The following is a 25,384-nucleotide window of genomic DNA, read 5'->3' on the forward strand; positions in this document are numbered from 1 at the left end:
TCCCCAGCTGCGGCAGGCATCACGGCCGCTCTAGGGAGCCAGGAGGGGCTGGCATGGGGGCCCTGCACTTGGCTGGTGCCTGCACTTGCCATCTTTTTTAGGCTGTGACTTCAGCATCTTGCCAAACATTGGATGCCACTCTCTCGCGGGGCACAGCCAGCCTCTGCTGCCAGTGCCCGCAGAACCCAGAAGTGAACAGTAGGCGACCGGAAGGCCTGTGTGCTTGTTCCACACCGAGCCCGAGCTGCACTGCTACCTAAGCCAGAAGTCCCCAGTCTGACCCTGTGGCTGCATCCTGGAGTTCCATCAGCACTACCAGGTCTGAGTGGCAAGGGGCACGTGGGGGAGCAGGCCCATCCATGGGAAAGCAGCGCTGAGTTGTTTTTCTTAACCATCACTGACAAATTCTGTCCTAACATCAGCCCAAGTCCACATCGGAGACAAAGTTGACAAAGTCTGTCCCATGATGAAAAACACAAAAAGAAAGAAGACAGCAACAGAGAAAAAAGACACCAGTATATCTAAGCACACTCCTTCACTCCCTTTCTGGCAGAAAAAGTACCTTATTTTCTTCACTCTGCCAGATGACAGTCAGACCTTTTTGATTGTTCCTCACTCTGGGTACTTTCTCCCGGGTCACCCTTGGAACATCTTCCAGGGTCGCAGCCTGCGGGGCCTTAGGATGTCTTCCTCCCGCAACCACTAGGTCCTCACGATCCACAGTGGTAGCTGCCAGAATACAGAATACCAGAACTGGAAACCCAGGCGGGACTTGAACCCACAATCCCAGAACTGAGAAACCAAGACACAAGGTAGGACTCAAACCCACAATCTGAAAAACCAAGACACAAATTCAGTGGCACCACACTTAGACACTTAGACAACAGAAAACATACAAGACTCACACAACGTACCTCCAAGGGGTATTCTTGGGTTTCTGGGTGCCCCCAAATCCCAGACGAGCCCCCAAGATGTAAGACCCCCCTTTCGGGGACCCCCGCTCTAGTCTCAGGAGAGAGAGATCACCCAAAGAAACATGAGAATTCTTCTTGCTGCAAACACATGAGGCAGTTTAATGGCAGAGCTCCAGGTCGAAACATATCTCATACAGGAGACAGTGGATTTGACCCCAAGGCTCGAAAGCTAGGGGATTTTGGGGGGTAAAGGGCTTAGCAGTGGGGAATTCAGCATAGTGACACACTATTGGCTTATTCAAACATAAGCAGAAAGATTACATGTCAGCAAAAAATACGTGCAGGTCAGGGTGTCAGGGTTCTGTGAGTTGTTGACTCAGTTCAGATAGCTCTGTTATGTCTTTACATTCATCTTTATCCTTATGGTCAAGCTGTTCCCAAGAATGCTTTAACTACAGGGCATGCCCGGGCTTGTTTTTCTTTGTTCTCAGCCCCAGGCAGCCTCTATGCTCACAAACAATCAGCAATTTCTGAGTAATTTATATGACTTACAGGTCTTGAAATTTCATCTTTCTTTCAATACTGGATTTAGTTTGGGGAAGGAAAGTTGAGGGAGAAGGTCCTTTTGATTTGTAATAAATGGGGTCTTACACTTATTACAAAAAAGGAAGACCAGAACAGTTTTCCTGTTCAAGAGCTGAGAATAAGATGTGTGTGTGTGTGTGTGTGTGTGTGTGTGTGTGTGTGTATACTAGATCTCAGGAGCAGTTAAGAAGGTTGTGGGTCATTCTTCAGCCTGTTTGTTGCCCTGGGAGGAATAAAACTTGGATTAGCAGAGGTTGCCTTCTGGAGTTGGGGTCTGGGATTCAAACAAACAAACAACAAAACTGGAGGGGAGTGAGATTAGGAGGAGATTGTGGAATTCATGGAAGATGTCGTCAAGTATAAGATCAACAGCTGCTGCTGCTGTTCTCTTGCAGTGCCAGTTAGGATACTTAGGGATTGTGTCTGGTGAAACAGAGAACTTGTATTTTCATGTTTGCAAATAGTAATGCTTTTATTTTTCTTTTATGATTTGTCTGTTTTTATTGCTTATCGTGCTTTCAGTATTATCTGAATCACTTTCACTATCTTGTAGAAAAGCAACAGAAGTGGAAATCATGTATGTACTTTATCATCTAACATTTTGATTCAAAAAGCTTTTTTTTGAAAACTAATTGTGTAAATCAAATTCAAGACTTTTCTTTATATTATGTTTTCTGAACAGTCTTTGCTAATTATGAACTTTGTGAGTTATTTCAAATAATCATTCAGTATTGGATTTTTATAATTTGATTTATTAATCAGGTGACTTATACTGACTGATTTTCAAATATTGAACAGACTTTGCAGTCACAGACTGAAGTCCACCTAATCATACACTTAAATATATAACATATGCAATGTAATACATATGTATATGTTGTTGAATTCTGTATGCTAGTATTTCATCCAGGACTTCTATTTCTTATTCATGAGGTATGACAATATATTATGGTAAAAACAATTCTGATATTCTAAATGACTGGAAATTTTGCTAGATCTCACTGCTTGAATGGTATCTTGAGGTCACTTAAGACTTAAGACTGTTAGCTGGGCAGTGTTGGCACACGACTTTAATCCCAGCATTTGGGAGGCAGAGGTAGGCAGATTTCTGAGTTCAAGGCCAGCCTGGTCTACAGAGTGAGTTCCAGGACAGCCAGGGCTACACAGAGAAACCCTGTCTCAAAAAAAAAACAAAAAACAAAAAAACAAAACAAAACAAACAAACAAAAAAACAAAAACAAACAAACAAACAAAGACATAAGGCTGTTTTTCTACTATAGACTTACACGTTTTGTTTAATCTGCTGTTAATGGTATAACAACCAATTGTCTCATATTTCTCAAATAATTTGGTTTTACAACTAAGCTAATGCATAGATGTAATCTTACATTATATACTCTTCCATGCCCTTAACCAGAGTAATGCATTTGTTTTCTAACAATCATTTGCCTAAAATAGAAAAAAATAGAGGGTGTAAACAATCATTAAAAAATGAATATGTTCCACAAATGTTGTACACAATATTTTGATACTATTTGATAAATAATGATGCTTGTATTATTGTTTGTTATTTGGATTAGTTCCCATCTGGGACATATATTTTTTTCTTTTTTTGTAAAACAGTTGAAGGTTTCTGTGAATTATCCTCCATTTCTTCCATATGTGATCCTTTTTGTGCTATTGAATGGATACAGAGCAAAGCTATCTATTAGGGAAACAGAAATACAAGGACAATGAGACATTCCCATGGAGAGACCCACATTAGATAGACAGACAGAAACTCACATAAAGACATACATACATGACATACACAGAATAAAGAATACTTTCATGTACCTTTTTTAAAATCTCTGACTGCAAATTTTCTGTCATTTCAGTAAAATGTTTAGACAATGTGTATTTTTTAAAAATAACTTTGTAGTTGATGAGGTTATTTGGAAATGTACATTCTTTTGGGGTAATTAACAAATTAGCAATTGGTTTTATGGTAGTTACTAGACTATAATAATTATGTACATAGCCCTGGATAAGTCTCTGTCTCTGTCTCTGTCTCTGTCTCTGTCTCTGTTGCAGGACTAATTACTAGAACTCATGGTTGTGAAATTGAGTTTATCAGCTAGAAGAGCATGGGAGAAGCAATGTGGGAACTTATATATATAAAGCTTAGAAATAGTGCATGGAACTGGACAACAGGAGAATATGATGGATGGAAAGGCAGAATTATTATGCATGTGGGTTAAGATTATATATATGTAGTCATGTGTGTGTGTGTCTTTGTGTTTTTGTTTGTCTATGTGTATGTGTTTGTGTGTGTCTGTGTTTGTGTGTGTCTGTGTGTATGTGTGTGTGTATTGTTGTTATTTGGTCCATTTCAGTGCAGGTGTCAAGTTTATATGCAGTGAGTTCTAATATTACTTCAATTATAATTTTAATGTTTGTATAGTCTTCTGTTTAATGGCAGATACTAAAGGCTCATCCTTTCATTGTTTCTTTGTCATGAAAGAACTTTATCCACTTTATTGTATTTAAAGAAAGGTCCTCTAAAATTGATTTTCTATGTTTATTTTCACTTTGATATTAATGGTTGAAATTCTAGTCTTTACACTTGTCTAAGATTTGGCCATATTTTGTATTCTAGTTTCTTGAGATAAGAGGTCAGAATATTGAGGAGCCTTTCACTCATTTCTACTAAACTCACTTAATGTGAGTAATTTATTAATCATATTAAATATGATCGCATTTTAAATAGTACTTTACAAATTGTAGATACTTTGTGGTATTTTGTATTTTCATTTAGTTGATGTACATTTATTTTATTCTTCATATTGTCTCTTTATTTTGTGGATAACTGAAGAATTATATTATTCTCCAAATGCTGGTGGGCTCTCATAGCCTATTGTTGTTGGTTTTGTTTGTTGCCACTGAAACAAATTTTTAAAAATTTGATTTGAGGCTTATTTTAGGGTATGAATTTTGTTCTATGGTAAAATAGGCTGCTATTTTTTGGTGGAATGATAGTGACTCTAATAATAGTTGGACCCTAAGGTCTATTGGGTGGTTGAGTTTTTCTATGTTCTCATTGACCCCCTGCCTGTTTCTAATGTTTGACAAGAAAGGGAAGATGGAATCTCCAAACTTCAGCTGTGAATTGAGTTTTCACATTCCTTCTGCTCTAAATTCTAAAATTTGCATTTGCTTTTTTTGAATAGCTTTTGCTATTTGCTTCTATTTTCAATTTTTATTTTTATAAATAAGCATTCATGACTGCTCTTAGAAACTTTATTTTTACAATGGTTGATGTAAAACACCAAATAACTATAGCATCTCTTTTATGTTGATGTTAGAAGTAATGATGTTATTTATTCAGTTTGAGAAATGACTGGTTACTAGTATGAATGAATTTTGAAATTTAAACTTGAAAATATTGGGTATAATGAGACTATGGGTTTTATTCAAATCTTGTTTTTAGTTGACTATGACACCAATCCACTGAAAATGAAAGAACCCCTTTTTGTTACAGGCAGATTGAGAAGCATGTACAGGCTCCCTATTTTTCTTCTATTTAAATTAAAGTGGTTTATTGATTCTAGATTTGAGCCAGTATCAGATCTCCAGTAGACCTCCATTGATGCATTGCTGGCTACTGTTCTTTTTGTTCCTGTCTTAGCTTCTTTTAAAATAGAGTGCGAAGATAGTATAGCAAGGAGCTTGGTTTCAAAGCTAGGCAACGGTGAATGTACTGGCTCTCCATTGCCTTCCCAGATACCATTAGACTACCTTAGGATACTGCAAGTGTACAGGATTGGAGTATAGTTTGGTAACTCATTACTAATGAAAATACTCTCTCCTCACATTCTTTTTGGCCACTCTAGTATGTGAGAAGGGGGAGTGATGCGTCATTAGTTTACAGAAGGGTTGGAGTAGATCTGGGTGATTCCTTAAGATTTGGTGGCACATACAGGTTTGGGGATTAGTTTTCTCTAGGGCTTGACTGAGTACAGAGGTCATTACCTGTACATTTTCTGTCATGTTATGTTGAACGTGGAAAGTAGAGAAAGATTGTCCACAGCTTTCCGTTTGTTTGTTTCTTGTTTTATTCATTTCCTTCTTTTTAGGCTTGTCCCTTTTTGGTATATAACATTAGTTCACATCTTTAGTGCTAAATCTGATACATACTTTTTAAAAGAGACTTTTCAGGATTCATTACCATGTTATTCTTTGAGTTAAAGATCTCTAACCAGTCCACTCTTCTCTCATCTTTCATACTTTCTATGTGCAGTTCTTTTGGGCAGAAGGAAGCAGGGAAAGAATATTTGTGTCTTCTTAGAAGTGCCACTTCCCTGATTATTGTTAGCCAATATCAACATACAGGTTCTACCTTTTATCCCCCTTATTTTAAAGATTACATTGTGTCTGTGTAAGAGAGTTCTTCAATAATACAAAAAACTTATTTTTATAGTAGCCTTAGTTCCAAATTTTCTTCAGAGAGCCGATGATTTTGAATATATTTGAGAGGTCATCTCTGTGAGTCTGCAAAGGTAAAGACCTCATATGCATATACCACTGATGATATAGTGGGATATCCTGTATATTCTTCCTTGGAAATCACACCGCTCCTTTGTCTCATATTTGGTATTTATAACACAAGTTTGTCCCATTGTAAAAAGAATCTGAAAGCAGAAGTATTTTATGAGGGACAGTCCCATCTCTTTGCCATCCAGGCGTGATCTTACGTCCAGTTTACCTCCTGTTACAATGACTGATAGACAGATGGTCCTTAAAATATAGTGTATTACATTTATATAAAAGTTTTTAAGTGACATTGTAGCCAACATTGTTTTGTTGTGGGCTTTTTTTTTTTCTTTCCTTTGAGTGAGTCTTTGCAGTCCTTGACTTGTTTCTTTCTAAGTTGCTGCTATATTTAGCTTTGTAATTCTTGGTGAATATTTTAATGAAAGATTGAGATAGATTGCATTCATCTGTATATGCTATGAGTTGACATTTTTTAATAAAACAGAATATGAGAATAGTATTAAGAACAAATGACAACCTGCCAGTCAAACATAAATATGAAGCTCATATTTTAAATCAAATTGTTGATTTAAAGCCATCTGTATGAGGCATAAAAATAGTGTAATGACACCCACACTATGCTACTAGCAAAGGCTGAATTAATCTACTGTTAACTATATGTAAATCTGCTGTTGAGAGCTGTTCTTCAGCTCAGTTTTCCCACACCATTATGATTTTACTGCTGGTGAGAGAAACAAAATTCATCAGAACTTCATGAAGACCCTATGTGAAATATACACCATGTTTTGTGAAAGGTGAACTACTTCCCTACACTGACAAGAGCTGAATAGAATAACCATGACCTTTACATTACTTTTCTGAATATTCAATTATAATATATACTAATTACATCAAATATAGTTCCAATGGACTACATATTTTAATAGAAAAATAGTGATTTATGTCACCATAAAAATATGGACTAATACCCATTACTATGTTTATCATCCAAACACTGGGGAGGCTATAGCTGAGGGATTACCAGAAATTTGAAGTTAGCTTTCATTACATAATAAATAATAGTCCACCCTACGCTATAGATGACCCACTCTTGTCTATCCCCACTTAGGATCGATTATAAATGATTGTTTCTTTGCATCTATTACATGACTTTTCTTAGAGAGGTGTGAACAAGTGTCTTTTCACCACATAGAGGGAATAAACAAAGCAAAGAAATTATTTCATCCAAATCAAGCTACACAAACCAATGAGCTTAGTGGTGTTACTTACAGAAGCATTCAAGGGCTTACTTACAGGAGTATTGATGGACCAAAGACATGTTCATAACTGAATATTCCATTCCAGTGGGAGTGATGACTCCTAGAAAATGTATCTTTAAATTCCACATATAATTTTTGATGTTTCCTCATTTAGAATTGGAGACATTCCTCTCTAGGCACTCCTTTACTGCTTGAGTAACGACCTTTGACTCTCCTAGGTTGTAGGTCTCAGCAGCTCCTTAAACATTAGAACCTGCTCCTTGTGAGTAAATTTTCTTTGCTTCTGGAGTCATACGATTTTCCCTTTTCCCTTAAATTCAGAATAACCATACAACAGTGTCTTTTATTTTCATGTAGATAGTAACAGGGACAATACGGTTAATTTTAAACACTATAGTTCTTAATGAATAAGAGACCGTGGAATTCATTATAATTTACATAATCTTTATGCATACTTTGATTATACTAAAGATCAAAAATATTAGTGGCAATTGTGATAATGCGTCCACAAAGTATCCAAAACACTGAATTGATAATTGGTAGTTTTGATTTTCTTAATTTTTCAGACAAATAAAATTAACTATGCTGAGAAGAGGGCCCTGTAGGTAATGATTTTTTTCTTCCATGCCTGATAATCAGAGTTTAATCTTTGCAATCCACATGGCAATAAAAGAAACTAACTCAAGTAAGTTGTCGTCATACCACTACACACTCATTATCTTGTGTGTGTAAATTTGTGTGTGCTCATAGCAAGCCTTTTACAGACCAAATAATCATTAACTCTTGGTAAATACTGATTTTTGGAAGCAGCATTTGTTCAGAAGTATATATGAGACATCAGAATAACCTCAGCAACTTAGCATTAAAGAACATTTTTTTTTTTTGCAAGGCAAAATTTGAGGACAAAACAGTTTAATTTTGATGATATTTAGTTTAGCAGAATTGTTCTTTTATATGTTATGACATTGTGACCCAAGGAATACTCATTCTATTTAATAGTTATAAAATTTACCTTTTGAGTTTTCTTTCCGAAGACTTAGAAGTATACATGTATTTTAATATTTTGACCATAGATCCATTTAAAGTTGTACTTTATGCATATAAGTAGGTTGCATGTGTTTATATGCTTTGATTTGCTTTTTAAGGGAAATAAGTGAGGTGATAGTATAAAAGCGATTTGTGAGGATGAAGTTCAAAAAGGTTTTGGTGTGATTAAGTAAATAGATTTTTCTTTGAGGACTCAGGTTATAATCCAATTTGGTATATGTTGGACTCCTCAAATCTTAGGCCTTCCATTTTTTTCTACTTCACACTAATTGGATAAAAATGAATGAAGTATTTCCCCTGAATTCCACTTATAATTAAATACTTTCTTCACTCAAAAATGTGTATAGTGTCAAATTTTTTTCTCCAAGCAAGAAAATAAATCTCATGGTGCTGTGATGATAAATAGAGGTACTTTGTGATTTGGTAAAACCCACTATGCCATAAAGAATTTTGCCATTAATACAATAGAAATATGATTATATCTCAATTTTATTATAGCAAAATCCATGGTAGAAAATACAATCAAAAGAAGGTAACTGAGCTAATTCAAGCATTTCTTGTTCTTGATTGAAACACACTTTTTAAAAAAAAAGTGCTTCTCACAGTTCTGCATTCCTGAGCAAAGACTTCTAGCTGAATGCTTTCAAATTACATCCAAGGGGAATGCTACAACTACCCTAGCCTATTCCTTTACATTTTGGAATTGTGATTTAGATCTTCACTAATCTCATTAAATCTCCATAGAAGTATGATAAACTAAGTACATTTCTCCTCACATTGCAAGCAGAGGAACTGGATCTTTTAAGGGTTGAGTCATTTGCACAAGGCCATGCACCTGGCATAAGCATGGTTTTGACTTCTATCTGGTTCTGGTTAACATGAGCTCATCTCTCATTAATGTATTATTCATAATGTGAAGATTGCTGTGGACTCTACTGTAGGACATAAATCAAATGAAAGACAATTGGAAATTTGAACAATGTGAATGAAGGGACAAGCACATATTTAAAAATCTATTGATAGTTATAATGTCAGTCTTCATAAGGATCTATTGATAAGAGATGAAGGCTATGTTAAATGCTGGGTTTTTGAAATTTAAAAATCAATAAATTACAATAACTTTCTTTTTTGTTTTATCTATATAGTGTGTGTGTGTGTGCACTTTCATGTATACTTCAGAATGCATATGGAAGTCACAGAACAATTTGCTTGAACTGATTTTCGTATTGTACCATGCAGGCTTGCTTGGCAGCAAATCCTTTCACCTGCTGAGCTAACCTGAAAAGTCATGAAAAGATGGGTTGATTTTGTAGTGAATGATTCACAGTTGGAAATGGGTTCGTATTCACCCAGAGTAGCCTTCGATTTCTATCTTGTCTGATCACAAAGATTGTAATACTCTTGATCAAAGTCTTCTTTGTTTTATTTTTTACAATGAGATTTTACTTTGAAAAGAAGCAAGATTTTTTATAGCTAATTTCTGTAGCTAATCATTTCTCCAGTTAGTACTCTCTATTTGTCTCCATAAACCAAAGAACTTAAAAGCTACAATGCACTATTTTTAATTTTTTTGTCAAAAATAATGGATATTCAACATGTTTACCATAACATTTAAAGTTTTTGGTGTAGAAAATACAAGGTATTTTTTTGAAAGCACAAAGTACGTACACTGGGTGTGGAGGTGCCAAAAATCACTACTGGTTTTCTCTGCTTATGGATTTTGAGGTTGTGATGGAGCTAATGAAGAAATATTAGTTTATGTAGCATGGATTATATGAACAAATGATAGAGTCGTAACATGGTAATAGCTATAAGAGAGATAAAACTTGTTATATTGGAAATACTTTTTTAAAAAGAAGGGGAAAAGGCACCTCTGTCTCTGTGGGATTATCATCATCATCATTAGCAGCAGCAGCAGCAGCCACTGACTCATCTTATACCTAGACAAAGCCCACCATTTCCAGTTCTGCACTCACCATTCTTCAAGACTTCTTAGAGTTTGTAGCTGAATGAGTTTTCCTCTGTAAACCAAAGTAACATTTTCTGAGGCATGAAAGAATAAGAGAAAAGATTATTTCACATTTCTAGGGAACCTAACAGGGATGCACTTGTAAAACTAGATGTGATGGTGATCATCCTGAGAAAAGAAACAACATCTTGACCTGAGCTGGAACTAAACACCAGAGTGAATGGTCTCCAGAAGTTTCATTGGTGGAACTAACAATTCCCATAATATATGGGCTGATGAGAATTTCCTGTGTAAACATCATGGCCAGAAGAATAATAGCAGAATATTGTATGTAATTGGAGTTGGGAACAGTCAGAAGAGGGTCATGCTATTCTTACTAAGCTATTGTTTTTGACAAAGTTTCTATTTATCCTTTAAATTTTTTTAATTTTGTGTCACCCTTCTTGGTCTTTTTTGATTGCTCTCTAGTGGCTATCTGTCAGTATTACCTTCTTGCTTCTTTTCATTTTCAATTCTACTTTAGATGCATCCCCTGTGCAATAATGAATATTCACTCAAATATTTGGTAAACAGATAAGGCTTTTATATATAAGATATAGCATTTGTTATAATTAGTCACTATCAATAATTTAAAACATTTTTCAATTATGTCATGATTAAACTACCTTTTCCTATAAAGTTCATTTAGGTGATGGCGAGCTCTCTTTCCCATTTCCTAGTAGATATTTTTATTTTCATAATATGTGGTCTGTCAAACTTTGGAAAGTTTTCCTCCCCCTTTTGTTCTTAGTTCTGTAAATTTCTAAATCTATTTTCAACATATAAAACCTTGGTTGCTACTTGGATGTGGAAAGTTCCAGGGACTCTATGAAGGTGACATTAGCTGAGACTCCAAGCAGGGTTTGGGGGGTGGGGTGGAGTATGGAGCATGAAGTGACTATCTCTTGTAAATAGGTAGGACTCCTAGTGGAGAGTTAAAAACACCAAACCAACTACAAAATCTTTGACCCCAAATTTGTCCCGATTACAAGAAGTGCAGGAGCAAAATGAAGCAGAGACTGAGGTAATCAGCAACCCATAATTGCCCCCAACTTGAGACTTATTCTACAGGCAAGAAACAATCTCTGAAATTGTGAATAATACTCTATTATTCTTGCAGACAGTAAGTAGCCTAGCATTACTGTCCTCTAAAAGGCTTCACCCAGCAGCTAACTGAAATAGATTCAGAGACCCACAGCCAAACAGCAGATGAAGCTCTGGAGTCTTATGGAGAAGTTAGCATGGGGATGGGGTAAAACCTGAGGTTTTACCTCAGGAACTCCACAAGATCAACAGAGTCAACTAACCTTGGACCTTGGGGGCACCCAGAGACTTAAACAGCACCCAAAGACATATGTGGGCTAAACCTTCCTTTCCTGATATGTACAAATGTAGCAGATGTATAATTTGATTTTCATGTGTATCCTCAATAACTGGAGTGGGAGCTGTCCCTGACTCCATTGTCTGCCTGTGGATCCTTGTCCTCCTAACTGGACTGCCTTGTTTGACCTCAATGGGAGAGGATGTATGTAGACCTGCAGTAAGTTAAGAGGCCAGAGTGGTTGTGACAGGGAGTGGGCATCAGGGGCAGCTATTGGGATGTAAAAATGAATGAATAATTAAATAAATGAAAAATGTCGTTGCTATATTTGATGTTACTAAGATTCCTTTTGTTTATATAGTTTTGCCTAATTTAACAATAGGGGCATTTCACAGCATTCAGAGTGCCATCACTATCTACCACTTTTATGGTGTACTTGTCATTTGGATTTCATAGACTCCATATGGATTTGTACAGAGAGGCTCTCAGCAGAGAACTTGTAGTGATTCTTCCACCATCTTTTCTGTTGATAGGTATCTTCACTTCTGATCATAGGAGGAAGAACACTATAGAACCTGCTGACCAGTTGGTCCACTTTCTGTTGGGGATGTGTACACGGGTGCTATTTAATAATCATCCAAGGTCTCTCATTTTCTAGTAATAGAAGAATAACTTCATATTATTTTGCAGAATTATTTGTGAACTAGAAAGGGGTAGTAGGAATTACAAACGATTGCATTTCCATCTTTTATCTTTTTTTTTTATGAGTAAAGATGCTTTTGTTCTCTGGGAATATAAAGAAAATAAATAGTGCACTTGGTGTAAAGATAAAATTTCTCTGGATAAATCAAATTCAATCAAATACTTATACTTTGTACTTCAAAATACTTGTCCAAAGAAGATAAGTAAATCAAGTGTGTTCTATTTTAATTCTATGGGCATAGACTTTAAAATAAATTCTAAACTTTTAGAAGCTAAAATGTTCACAGAACAAAAGGACTAGGGCACATGAAGCCCCAGATTCCAACAACAACCCTGGAGAAGCTGCATCATTAGAAGGGATTCCTTCCAGTTACTTTCAATTATTTTACAAAAAAAAAAAAAAATTAGATGCCAAAGAGAGCTGTGCATCTTGATATCATGTGAATGTTGAAGTTATATGGACAAAGAGATGTTCTGGCATCTGAGGAAAATAGTGTCTTTCATTTATCTTGGGTAAACACTCAAGAATAATTCAGCAATCTAAAATGTGCTAGTTCAAATGGAGTGAAAGAATATAAATTTGCTTATTTTCCTCAACCACATCATAACCCTAACCTTGTTAGACAATTCTCATTCTCATGGGAATAGTCAAAATGCCAACTGAACATACTCCAGAACTTGATGTTGAGGTTTTTATCCACTGTGCTTTTCTATTGCAAATATGAGGTAGTGGGTCTGAGTGATAAAGTTTCATTAAAGCACTCACTTATTGACACATATTTTAAGAGTATAGAAATTTACCTGAATTATAAAAATTAGATCTGTAGAAATGGTAGCTTCACATAAAACTAAATTATCACATTAAGAGAAGTGGAGGCATTATATATTATAAAATCTTGATTTTGTTTTTCATTCAGGTCTTACAAGATATGATTGAATAATTCATTTTTTAAATGAAAGAGGCAAAAAGAGTTCAATATAGTTCCTTTATTATTTTCTGCATAAAATCTAAAGAACATATTGGTTTTTTTTAAAGATTTATTTATTTATTTATTTATTTATTTATTTATTTATTTATTTATTATATGTAAGTACACTGTAGCTGTTCTCAGATACTCCAGAAGCAGGCATCAGGTTTCATTATGGATGGTTGTGAGCCACCATGTAGTTGCTGGGATTTTGAACTCTGGACCTTCAGAAGAGCAGTCGGCGCTCTTAATCACTGAGCCATCTCGCCAGCCCGAACATATTGTTTTTTAAAAAAACATATTTTATAACAGTGCATCAGTTTGGGGGTTTTCATTCACTACTCTGCCTCTTTTAATTAGGTTGCTCCTCTGTGAGTAATATGCATTATTCTGTTTCATGTATATCTGTTGTATTCAAAAAGTGTTATTTAAAAACCTCACAAAAGTCATAGTTTAACCCAATATTTTCCACATGTTTTTCAGGTTCCAAGAATAATTTCTAAAAAAACATGTAATCATTGAGTCCTTGGGAGCATATGCATGCAATCATTTCATTATAAAATGTGGGGTCTAGCAATATGGCTCAGAGGTCTTGAGGACTTGTAAGGGACCTGGGTTCAATTCTTAGCAACCACATGGTGGGTCGAATTCCAGAGAACACAACCTCCTCCTCTGAGTCCTATGAGCAAAGACATACACACAGTATGGGTAGATTTATGAGGCAATATTCTTACATACAAAAGTAAGAACAAGTAATTTTTTTTTTCTTTCAAGACAGGGTTGCTCTCTATAGCCCTGGCTGTCATGGAACTCACTTTGTAGACCAGGCTGGCCTCGAACTCAGAAATCTGCCTGCCTCTGCCTCCCAAGTGCTGGAATTAAAGGTATGTGCCACCACCGCCCAGCTAAGTAAATCTTTAAAAGAAAGAAAATCAAGGGCTGAGAAGGTGGCTCAGTGGATAAGAGCACATTCTGAACACATATAAAAGGCCAAGTTCAGATTGGACTTCAGTATTCATATGAAAACTGGATGTCATTCAAGCACATACCAATCCAGTGTTGGGTAGAGTCTGTCAGCTATGTGAGGTTTAATAACCATCCAACCAGGTGGCAAAAAACTAGAAGCTCCATGATCATTAAAAGATTTATATTTCTGACCCCTCCCATACCATGCAGCTTGTATTTTCCTGCCATAACCAGGACCAGAGGTGGGACTCCCACCCCAATAGCCATACCAGTGGGGACCCCCACAGAGCACAGCAGAATTGGGATCTATCCCAACACCATAGTCCTTCTGGATTGTACCTCCATCTACAATAGGAACAGGTTCTATACCTGGAACACAAAATCTTTCTGACTCTCAGGAAATATGGCCTATCCAGGAATGCAGGGAGTCTGGTCTAACCAGGGACACTAGAGGTCTGCTTCAATCAGAAGCATATGAGTCCCATCCTCTCAACCAGAGACAACTCCCAGGATGCCTGTTCTAACCCATGTTACAGAGTAGAATCTGCCTCCAAGGAGGCCTGCTCCAGTCAGAGACACTTAGGATAGCTAAAACAAGAGACAACCAGGTAAGGGGCTGGCACAAGAACATAAGCAACAGAAGTCAATGTAATTTGGTACCATCAGAACCCAGTTATCTCACTACAACAAGCTCTGCATACCCTAACAGACCTGTAAAGCAAGATTCTGATTTAAATTCCATCTTAGTAAGATGAAAGAGGATTTTTAAAAAAATATTATTATTATTATTATTATTATTATTATTATTATTATTATTATAGGTATTTTCTTCATTTACATTTCCAATGCTATCCCAAAAGTCCCCCACATACTCGCCCACCCACTCCCTTACCCACCCACTCCCACTTCTTGGCCCTGGCGTTCCCCTGTACTGAGGTATATAAAGTCTGCACAACCAATGGGCCTCTCTTTCCAGTGATGGCTGACTAGGCCATCTTCTGATTCATATGCAGCTAGAGACACGAGCTCGGGGTTGGGGGGGGTACTGGTTAGTTCATATTGTTGTTCCATGGAAGGAGTTACAGAGACAAAGTTTGGAACTGAGACAAAAGGATGGACCATCTAGAGACTGCTATACTCGGGGATCCATCCCATAATCAGCCTCCAAACGCTGACACCATTGCATACACTAGCAAGATTTTGCTGAAAGGTCCCTGATATAGCTGTCTCTTGTGAGGCTATGCCGGGGCCTAGCAAACACAGAAAAAGGATGTTAAGGAGGATATAAATAACTCCCTTAAAGAAATACAGGAAAAGGCAGACAAATAGGTACAAGTACAAACAAATGAATCTCTTAAAGAAATACAGGAAAACACAAGCAAGCAGGTGAAAGAATTGAACAAAATGGTCCTTGACCAAAAATGGAAAGAGAAACAATAAAGAAATCACAAATGGAAGCAACTGTGAATATGGAATACCCTGTGAAAGAGATTAGGAGCTACAAATGCAAACATCAAAATACAAGAGAGAGCAAAGAGAATCTCGTGCTTAGAAGATACCATAGAAGATATTGACACAATGATCAAAGAAAATACAAAGTGTAAAAAGCTCCTAATTGAAATCACCCAGAAAATCCAGGACACAATGAAAAGACCAAAACTTAAAATAATAGTAATAGAAGGGGTGAAGATTCCCAGTTCAAACAACCAGAAAATATCTTCAACAAAGTCATAGAGGAAAACTTACCTAACCTAAGGAAAGAGATGGCCATAAATGTATAAGAAGCTTATAGAACAATAAATAAATTGGACCAGAAAAGACCATCTTCTCATCACATAAGTAGCAACACATGAAATACATAGAAGAAAGAAAGAAAAGAAAAAGCTTTAAGGGATAAAAGCAAGAAGCATATAAGGGAAGACTTATCAGAATTACATCAGACTTCTCAACACATGCTTTAAAAGCAAGAAGATCCTGGAAAGATGCCATCCAGACCCTAAGAGAACACAAATGCCAGGCCAGGCTACTATACCCAGCCAAACTCTCAATCACCATAAGTTGGGGCTGAGAAGCCCCTAACATCTCAAGTCTCCATCCTGTCACTGGTCCATCATCTATAAACTAACACTCTTTGTTTCTCCTATCTTGGTTCTGTTGACTCAGGACACTTTATGATAGGGGGCTCTCCAGACATTTTACAATGTGGACATTTCTTTCATGTTAATGTGTTACCTAGCACTGGTTTGGCCTGTGAACCTGAGTAAATAAAGTTTGTGGTTTTCAGCTTCATAAGCCCTCCATTTCCCAAGAGTAAATGAGACCTGAACAGAATTTTTTGTCTTGTCTCCTTCCTTCACATCTCCTGATCCCAAATTTGTCACTGGTTGCAGTTTCCTTCCCTTGAGAACCCTGTTATATAAGTCCTGCAGGTCAGGGCAGCTGGCGCCAAAAGTGAGGCTCGAGTACGAAGGGATCATTGAAGACCACCACAGTGTTTTTGGTTGGGCAATGAATTTTGTATGGAAGACGCCTTGCATGGGAACCTGCTGCCTCAACTAGGGATCCTGGTAAGTCTGAAGAGATCATTGGGACAGATGTTGAATAGCCATGAATTATTTGTGGAAGGGTTGAAAAAATACTTTAAAGGCACAAGGGATAAAGGTTAAAATATATGATTTGCTTGCATGTTTTGATTTTGTTAAAGATATTTGCCCATGGATTCCCTTGAAGGTACCATTGCTCTTAAAAGATAAGAGCACATGTATAGCGCTTTCCAAGATTATTACAGAGAGTTGAATAAACCTTGTTGAAGGACAAGGTAATGGTAAAATGTGTTTGTTGTATGTGTTTAGTGCTATGCTAAAAATCTAGAGAAGCAAAGGTAACTCTCATAGGTGCTTTTAATCTTTGGACCCTGTCTAGAGATAGTTTACACCCCAGACATGAGAGAATGGCTTTTTGAAAAAGCAGTCCTCTCTGACTATCTAGGGGTGCTTTGGCGAAAGAGAAGGAAAATTAATGTAAGCTGTTTCAGAGCTCTCCTAGGGACAGGAGGAAGTCAGGAGATGTTCTGCCACCCCTCTAGCTCCTACTGGATGAATGCTTGGTTCTGGGTCCCTTAGGTAGGATATCTAGGTTCCATTGGGACATCTAATTCTCTTCCCTCTCTGTCTATTGTCTGTCCTTGGCTCACAAATCTGTCCATGTCTGTCAAAACTGACTGTTTTATGTTAAATCCGTGTTTTGGTTTTGTGGTTTGATTGTTTGTTGTTCTGTGTTTCACATACTAAAGAAAAAAAAAAAACAGTTAAAACTTTATCTGCCAGTTATTCAGTTTTGATTTACTTTTAACTCATTTCAAAAATAAAAGAAAAAGAGAAAGAGAAACAAAAAGAGAAAGAGGAAGAGGAAGAGGAAGAGGAAGAGGAAGAGAAAGAGAAAAAGAAAACAAAAAACAAAAAAACAACTGTCTCAATTGGCCTTTGGAGCCCTGCACCTGTAGTTAGGAATCTAGCACAGTTGGAAAAAAGCCCAGGCAAGTGGTTCTCTGTAAAAGCTGCTCTTAAAGGGGCCAGCGGCTTCTCAAGTTCTATGGTAAGGGAATTGATGGCTGTTTCTCCTAGAATAATCTCTGTGACTGTAATTATTGGGTTCAGCAGGTAACAAGGTGTCCCTCTCTTGAAATTACAGCTAGAAAAATTAAGAATTTTGTCTGGTTTAAATAGGTAAATGTATGCAATCACCTCATTATTTTCTGTCTCATTTTAAAAGTATAAGTCATCGTGTATGATTAAAAATTTGTAACATCAGTAACAAAAGTTGGCTTAAAACTGGTAACTCCAGGTTGTACTAATTCAGAAGTAAAACATGTACCATGAGTCAGCCCAGGGAAACAGGTCTCTAAAGATACATGTTAATTGGGTAACATTCTATGTAATTCTTATCTTAGAAACCAGACTTATAAAAGATAGGATTTAAGGCAGTGTCTCTTTCAGGTATTAGGGCTGCAGCATCTTGTGTTTGTATGCAGGAATGGGCAGCCAAACTTTTTAACATGGAGGTGATTCATTTGGTATTTTTGGAGAGACTGGATTTTAGATGTTGAGTTTTGCTTTCTAAAGTTCTGGTGTGTTCTGGGCCACTGTCTCATAATGACCCGGGCTCAATAACTGCAGTTCAAAAGTAGGGAGACACTTAAAAACTCTGTAACGTAAAAGTGATGCCTTTGGTGTCCATTTCAAAGAAAAATGAAAGAACCTAGTGGGGAAACCCCCACTCAACACCCGATTCTGCGTGTACCCAAGAATCATGAACAGACAGTCTTGATGTAAAAACACGAGGTAGTTTAATGGCGGAGCTCTGGGTTGAAATGTGTCTCATGCAGGAGACGGTGGATTCAACCAGGAGGCTTGGAAGCTAGGGGTTTTTATAGAAAAGGGTCTGGGGCTGGGGGAGGAATTGGCACAGTTTCACATGATTGATTCATTTAAACATCAGCAGGGAGGAATTGCCCCGATTTCACATGATTGGTCCATTTAAACAGCAGCAGACTGTACATGCAGATAACATTTATCTTAGGTCAGAAGGGCGGGAGATAGGGAGGTGCTGGGCCAGTCTGGACTTGTCATTCTCTTTATCTTTATGGCCAAGCAGCCTCAGGAATGTCTTAATGACAGGCCTGCCCGGGCATGTCCTGGCCTTTTCTTCTATGTTCTCAGCCCCAGGTTTCAAAGCTCACAAACAATTCTTTGGGCTATTTGACATAAATTACTTGAATCACAGGTCTCAAGTTTTATTTTCTTTCAGAATGAACCATTTACATTGTTTAAATTGGGTTTTGCTCCCCCAAAATTGCAGCTATACTCTGCTGTTACAAGAAAAACTTAAAAATTATAGTTGAAAAAAATTATTGTTAAACTTCCAGTGTTCCATTGGATGCAGTTTGCAGTTTGACCACAGGCTCATAAGTTTTAGATCGAAATGGTCAGCTCGGGAACTTTGGGAAGATTATGAAACACTTGCCCCTCCTGAAGGGAGAGGCTAATTAACATTCCTCAGACCACAGGGCAGGAATGGACCTGTGGGTGGGGACAATCATAGATGGAGAAACCAAGGTATTTTAAGACAAAACCAAGTTTATACAATATCTTTCTATTAATTCAGCCCTGTAGAAGATACTAGAAGGAAAACTCCAACACAAAGAGGGAATAAAAACAAAAAAACAAAACAAACAAACAAAAAAACCCTAAGAAAACACAAGAAATTAATCATCTCACAACAAACTCAAAAGAAGAGAATCACACATACATAATACCATCTCCAACATCAAAAATAACAGAAACTAATTGGTCTTTAATATCTCTCAACATCAATGGACTCAATTCCCCAATAAATGGACACAGGCTAACAGACTGGATACTTAAAAGGATCCAGCATTTGCTGCATACAAGAATCATACCTCAGTGGCAAAGACAGATATTGCCTTATAGTAAAAGGATGAAAAAAATTCCAAGCGAATAGTCTCAAAAAACAAGTTGGAGTAGCCATTCTAATATCCAATAAAATTGAATTTCAAATCTTATCAAAAGAGATGGGGAAGGGCACTTCATATACATAACAAGAATAATATACCAAGGGAAAAAAATCTCAATTTTGAACATCTGTGCCCAAATGCATAAAAGAAACTTTACTAAAGCTTGAAAAACCACATTGACCTCACACAGTAATAGTGGGAGACATTAATATCTCACTCTCATTAATGGGCAGATCTTGGAAACACAAATTAAACAGAGACATAAAACTAACAGAAGCTATGAGCCAAATGCATTTAACAGATATCTATAGAACAGTTCACCATTAAACAAAAGAATATACCTTCTTCTCAGCATCTCATGGAACCTTCTCCAAAGTTGACCATATAATCAGACAGAAAAGGGCTTCAATAGATATAAGAAGATTGAAATAATCCCATGCATTTTATTAGATCACTATGGACTAAGGCTTGTCCTCTAGAACATCAAAAACAACAGAAAGCCCATATACTCATGGAAACTGAAGAACTCTGTACTCAATGATAACTGGGTAAAAAAAGATTAAAATTTTTCTAGAATTCAATGACAATGAAGACAAAGTATACCCAAATTAAAGGAACACAAAGAAAGCAGTGTTAAGAGGAAATTTAATACCTCTAAGTACCTTCATAAAAAAGTTGGAAAGATCCTATACTAGAAACTTCAAAGCACATCTGAAACCTCTAGAATAAAAAGCAGCAAACACATCAAAGAGTAGTAGATGGCAGGAAATAGACAAATTAGGGCCTGAAATCAATCAATTAGAAACAAAGTCAACAATACAAAGAATCAATAAAACTGAGAGCTGCTTCTTTTGAGAAAAATCAGCAAGATAGATAAACCCTTAGGGCAACTAACCTAAAGGGCACAGGGTCAGTATCCAAATTAACAAAATCAAAAAGGAAAAGGGAGATATAACAGTAACTGAGGAAATTAAAAAAAAAAAAAAAAAAAACAAACCTCAAATGTTACTACAAAAGCCTATACTCAACAAAACTGGACTATCTCTAAAAAATGGTTGATTTTCTAGTCAAATACCATGTACAAAAGTTAAATCAAAATCAGATAAATTATTGACACAGTCACATAACCCCTATGGAAATAGAAGCAGTCATTATAAACCTCCTATCCCCTTAAACAAACACAGACACAGACACACACACATATACACACACACACACACACACACCCCACAAAACAACAACAAAAAAAGACAAAACCTCAAATTCAGGACTAGATGATTTTAGTGAAAAATTCTATGATACCTTCAAAGAAGAGATAATATCAACATTTCTCAAACTATACCACAATGGAGAAACAGAAAGAACAATAACTAATTCATTTTATGGAGTCACAGTTACACTGACATGAAAATCCCACAAAGACCCAACAAACAAAGAGAACTTTAGACCTATTTCCCTTATAAATATCGGTGCAAAAGTACTCAATAAGATTTTTGCAAATCAAACCTAAGAACACATCAAACCTATCATTCACCTTGATCAAGAAGCCTTTATCCCAGGAATGAAAAAAAATGGTTCAACATATAAATATCTACCTACATAATCTACTATATAAACAATCACAAAGAAAAAAGTCACATGATCATCTCAGTAGATGCTGATAAGGCCTTTGACAAAATATAACACCCCTTCATTTTAAAACTCTTAGAGAGATCAGGAATTCCTGCCTCATACTTAAACATATTAAGCAATCTAGAGCAAACCAACAGCCACCATTAAATTAAGTGGAAAGAAATTAGAAGCAATCCCACTAAAATCAGGAACAAGACAAGGATGCCCTCTCTCTCACTATATATTCAATAAAATACTTGAAGTTCTAGCTAGTACAATTAGACAACGAAAGGACATCAGGAGACACAAATTGGAAAGGAAGAAATCAGAGTATTACTATATATAGAATACATGCTAGTATACATAAGGGACATCCAGAATTCCACCAGAGAACACTTACATCTGAAAGACAATTTTAACAAAGTTGCTAGCTGTAAAATTGACTCAATCAAATCAGTTCCTTTTCTTTACATAAATGATAAACAGACCTAGAGAGAAGATAGGGCAGCAACAACATCTACAATAGCCACAAATCATGTAGTGTATCTTGGTATAACTCCTAATGAGAAAGTTAAAGATCTGTGTGAGAAAAACTTCAAGTCCCTAAAGAAAGAAATTAAAGAAGACCACAGGTGATGGAAAGAACTTCCATGCTCATGGATTGGTAGGATTAACATAGAAAAAAACACCATCTTACCAAAAACAAACTACAGATTCAATATAAACTCCATTAAATTCAAGCACAATTCTTCACAGACATCAAAAAGCAATTCTCAATTTTATGTGAAATACAAACAAACAAACAAACAATCACAGGAGAGTCAAAACACTTCTCATCAAGAAATTCTTTGGGAATCACCTTCCATGACTTCAAGTTGTCCGAAAGAGCAAGAGTGATAATGACCCCATGGTATTGGTTCAAAGACAGATATGTAGATCAAAGGAATAGAATCAAAGACCTAGAAATTAACCCATGTGTTGCGGGAAATTATTTTTAAAAAATCAAACCATATTACACCAGCAGGCCCTGGCAAGTTGGCCAGCCAGGTACTGGCAGCATGGCCAGCCTGTTTTCATCTCATGGAGACTAACTCAGAGCTCCTGTACCTTCCCAGCCATTCACCTCTGTGGGTAACTGTCACAAATCCCCTTAATCCAGTAAATAAAAATCTCTTAAAGATTATAATTATCAGTCAGTTTTATATATCAGTAAATTCTCAATTGGTAAGACACCCACATAAGTTTAGAGCCAATTGATGATATAAGCTGCCCACCTAGAATAGACAAGTTATCCCAATTATGCTATCATTTTATGATATTCATAGCTACCTGTGGCTATATAAAGCCATGTAGATGAGGTTCATCCTCTTCTCTATCCATCTATTCTCCTCCTCCTCCTTCTCTCTTCCTGTCCCTGTCTCTGTTTTTGAAACTCTTAGCTCTGCCTCCATTTTCTCTGTCTAATCACAGGCTTCTTGTATTAATACTCAAAGTAATTGGGGGAAAGTTGCTACTTTCACCCTTTCTGTTCAAATTAACAAAACAAAACAAAACAAAACAAAACAAAAAAAAACCCCTTTTCTCTCAAATATAAATTGAGCACAACTATTACTATTTTCTAAATTATAAAGTGTAAGATACACCTAACATTCAATTCATCATCTTTGATAATTAATTAGAACACTCTGTCATTTATCCTAACTTAAAAGATTTATAAATCCATATGTTATGTCCTGGTTTAACTTGTATACTCTCTGAAAACTGTCTTCTAAAATATTTTTTCTCAGTGCAAAATAGACTGGATTGGCTATGAGACTATAAGTAGTCTTTCCAAAATCAACAACCAGCCACAACCCCGTCAGAAATCCAAGAATGACCAACATTTTCTGAAAATACAGGAAGCCTAATACAGCTTCCAGAACTGAGACAATTTGTAGAGACAGCTGGTTAGCTATACAGTCCCAGTAGGTCAGGAAGTTGCAGCATGGATCTTCAGCCTTCTGGCCCAGGATAATCTGACAGACATCTTATATACAGGAATTATTAAGGACTAGCTTATTCTGTCTCAGCAGAACTAAGCTGTTCTAACATATAACTTGTGTTCTTTTAAGAATGGCATGGGTCTCCAGGAGAGATAGGCAATTTCTGGCCAGTGGCCACCTAGTCACAAAGTACTACCCCACCTGGAGGTAGAGATGTTCAATATCTTTGAATCCACAAAAGGAGAGCTGCTAGGAGTAGATGTGTCTCAACACCAAAAGAATAAATAAGATTAAATTTGTCGTTCTGTGGATTTCTGACATTTTTGAAAACCAACTATCTATGTAAAGTAATTTGTCCTCTTGTCCATTAACTACTCTGAGCTATTTCTAATTAAATTATCTGAAAACTTACTTAAATTAAACTCAGAGCCATGAATTTGCTATTTGACCCTTAACTCACAGGCTTAAACATCTCAGATAAGTTTATAATAACAGTTATCAAAGGACTCAGTCTAAGCCTAGTCCTTTAAAAATTTTTTGTATCAATAGAAGAAATTTATACCAATGAAAGCATTGATTTTGCATCAAAATAAATTCTGTACCAAAATAAGAAACTATGACTTTAACTTAGTAACTATTGCAAAGATTTCTAACAATTGAGATATGGCTACACAATCAATTCTATTTCCTCCCTGTTCCAATTATGATCATTTCTAAATACCCCAGAAAGGCAACCTTCGAATAACTACCTCCAGCCACAAAGCCCAGGGAACTGGGACAGTGACTCTTCATAACTTCTTCAAGCTCAATATGGGCATTGAGATATCTTTGAAAAGGGGGAAGGGAAGGGAAAATGGGAAAGTTGGTTGTACTTAAGGCCACACCAATGATTTTTTTAGTCTCTGATGTCTGTGTCTTGACTGGATCTGGTTAAAAGTCCAACAGATCAGGAGTTCAAAGCTGGCCAGTTCAACATGTCTGACAATGAGACTCACCAAGGCTATAATATTTATAATATATAAATCTCAAAACAAAATTTTAGTATCCTCAAGATAATTTTTTGTTTGATTCTCTGGAATCTACTTCTTCAGGGGGTCATCCTTTGGCATATCTGATCCATATTACTTTGGAAGGTGTACAAACATTAATCACCCTTTTCTAAAAATGCAAAGACAAAACTTTTCTGCCAAGTCAGCATATCCTTGAGACAGTAACTAGAAAATCCTTTATTTTGACTTCTCTCCCAGAGGAATGATATAGCCACAAAACACACAATCACATCCATTTTGAAAATTAAAATGAATGAAGTAAACTAAAATACTGTATGTACCTATTCTTAGGCTTTTTCTGTGTTGCCATGTCAGGAAATTAACCCAAAATTCCCATGGAGCCCACATTCAGAGAATATGAATTATCCTGCAGGACTTCAAAGCTTCCCTAAAACAATTGTTTTCATACAATTTCCCTACTATTCTAAAAATACTTTTGTTTATTGTGAAAACTTATTCTATGACATTTTTCCTAATCTGTCATATCAGGATAATCAACCCAAAATTCCTGTGGAGCCCATGTTAGACAGAATTTGAGTATCCTGTAAGACTTATTAGAGCAATATATATTTGTACCATCTTTAAAGAAATTAATTCAAACTTTCACTAATATTTGCCTATAGGAAGCAGGTAGTTTTTACTTGTCAACCTCTCTGCCTAGAGCAGCCATACCATGTGTCTTAGTCAGAGTTTCTTTTCCTCCACAAACATCATGGCCAAGAAGCAAGCTGGGGAGGAAAGGGTTTATTCAGCTTACACTTCCATACTGCTGTTCATCACCAAGGAAGTCAGGACTGGAACTCAAGCAGGGCAGGAAGCAGGAGCTGATGTAGAGGCCATGGAGGGATGTTCTTTACTGGCTTGCTTCCCTTGGCTTGCTCAGCCTGCTCTCTTATAGAACCCAAA

At 36.5% G+C, this 25,384-nt stretch overlaps 1 protein-coding gene across 1 annotated transcript in view; it reads right to left on the bottom strand.

The window, feature by feature from the left end:
* Window positions 1-535: 535 nt before the first annotated feature.
* The window catches only part of LOC110309695 (60S ribosomal protein L6-like), a 37,950-nt gene continuing 13,101 nt past the window's right edge, over window positions 536-25,384 (bottom strand). The window contains 3 exon segments of the mRNA XM_021182434.1: window positions 536-832; window positions 9,571-9,616; window positions 10,315-10,381. Coding sequence (XP_021038093.1) covers window positions 536-832; window positions 9,571-9,616; window positions 10,315-10,381 — 410 coding nt within the window.

The sequence above is a fragment of the Mus caroli genome, chromosome 14, assembly GCF_900094665.2.
Source record: "Mus caroli chromosome 14, CAROLI_EIJ_v1.1, whole genome shotgun sequence".
NCBI lineage: Eukaryota > Metazoa > Chordata > Mammalia > Rodentia > Muridae > Mus > Mus caroli.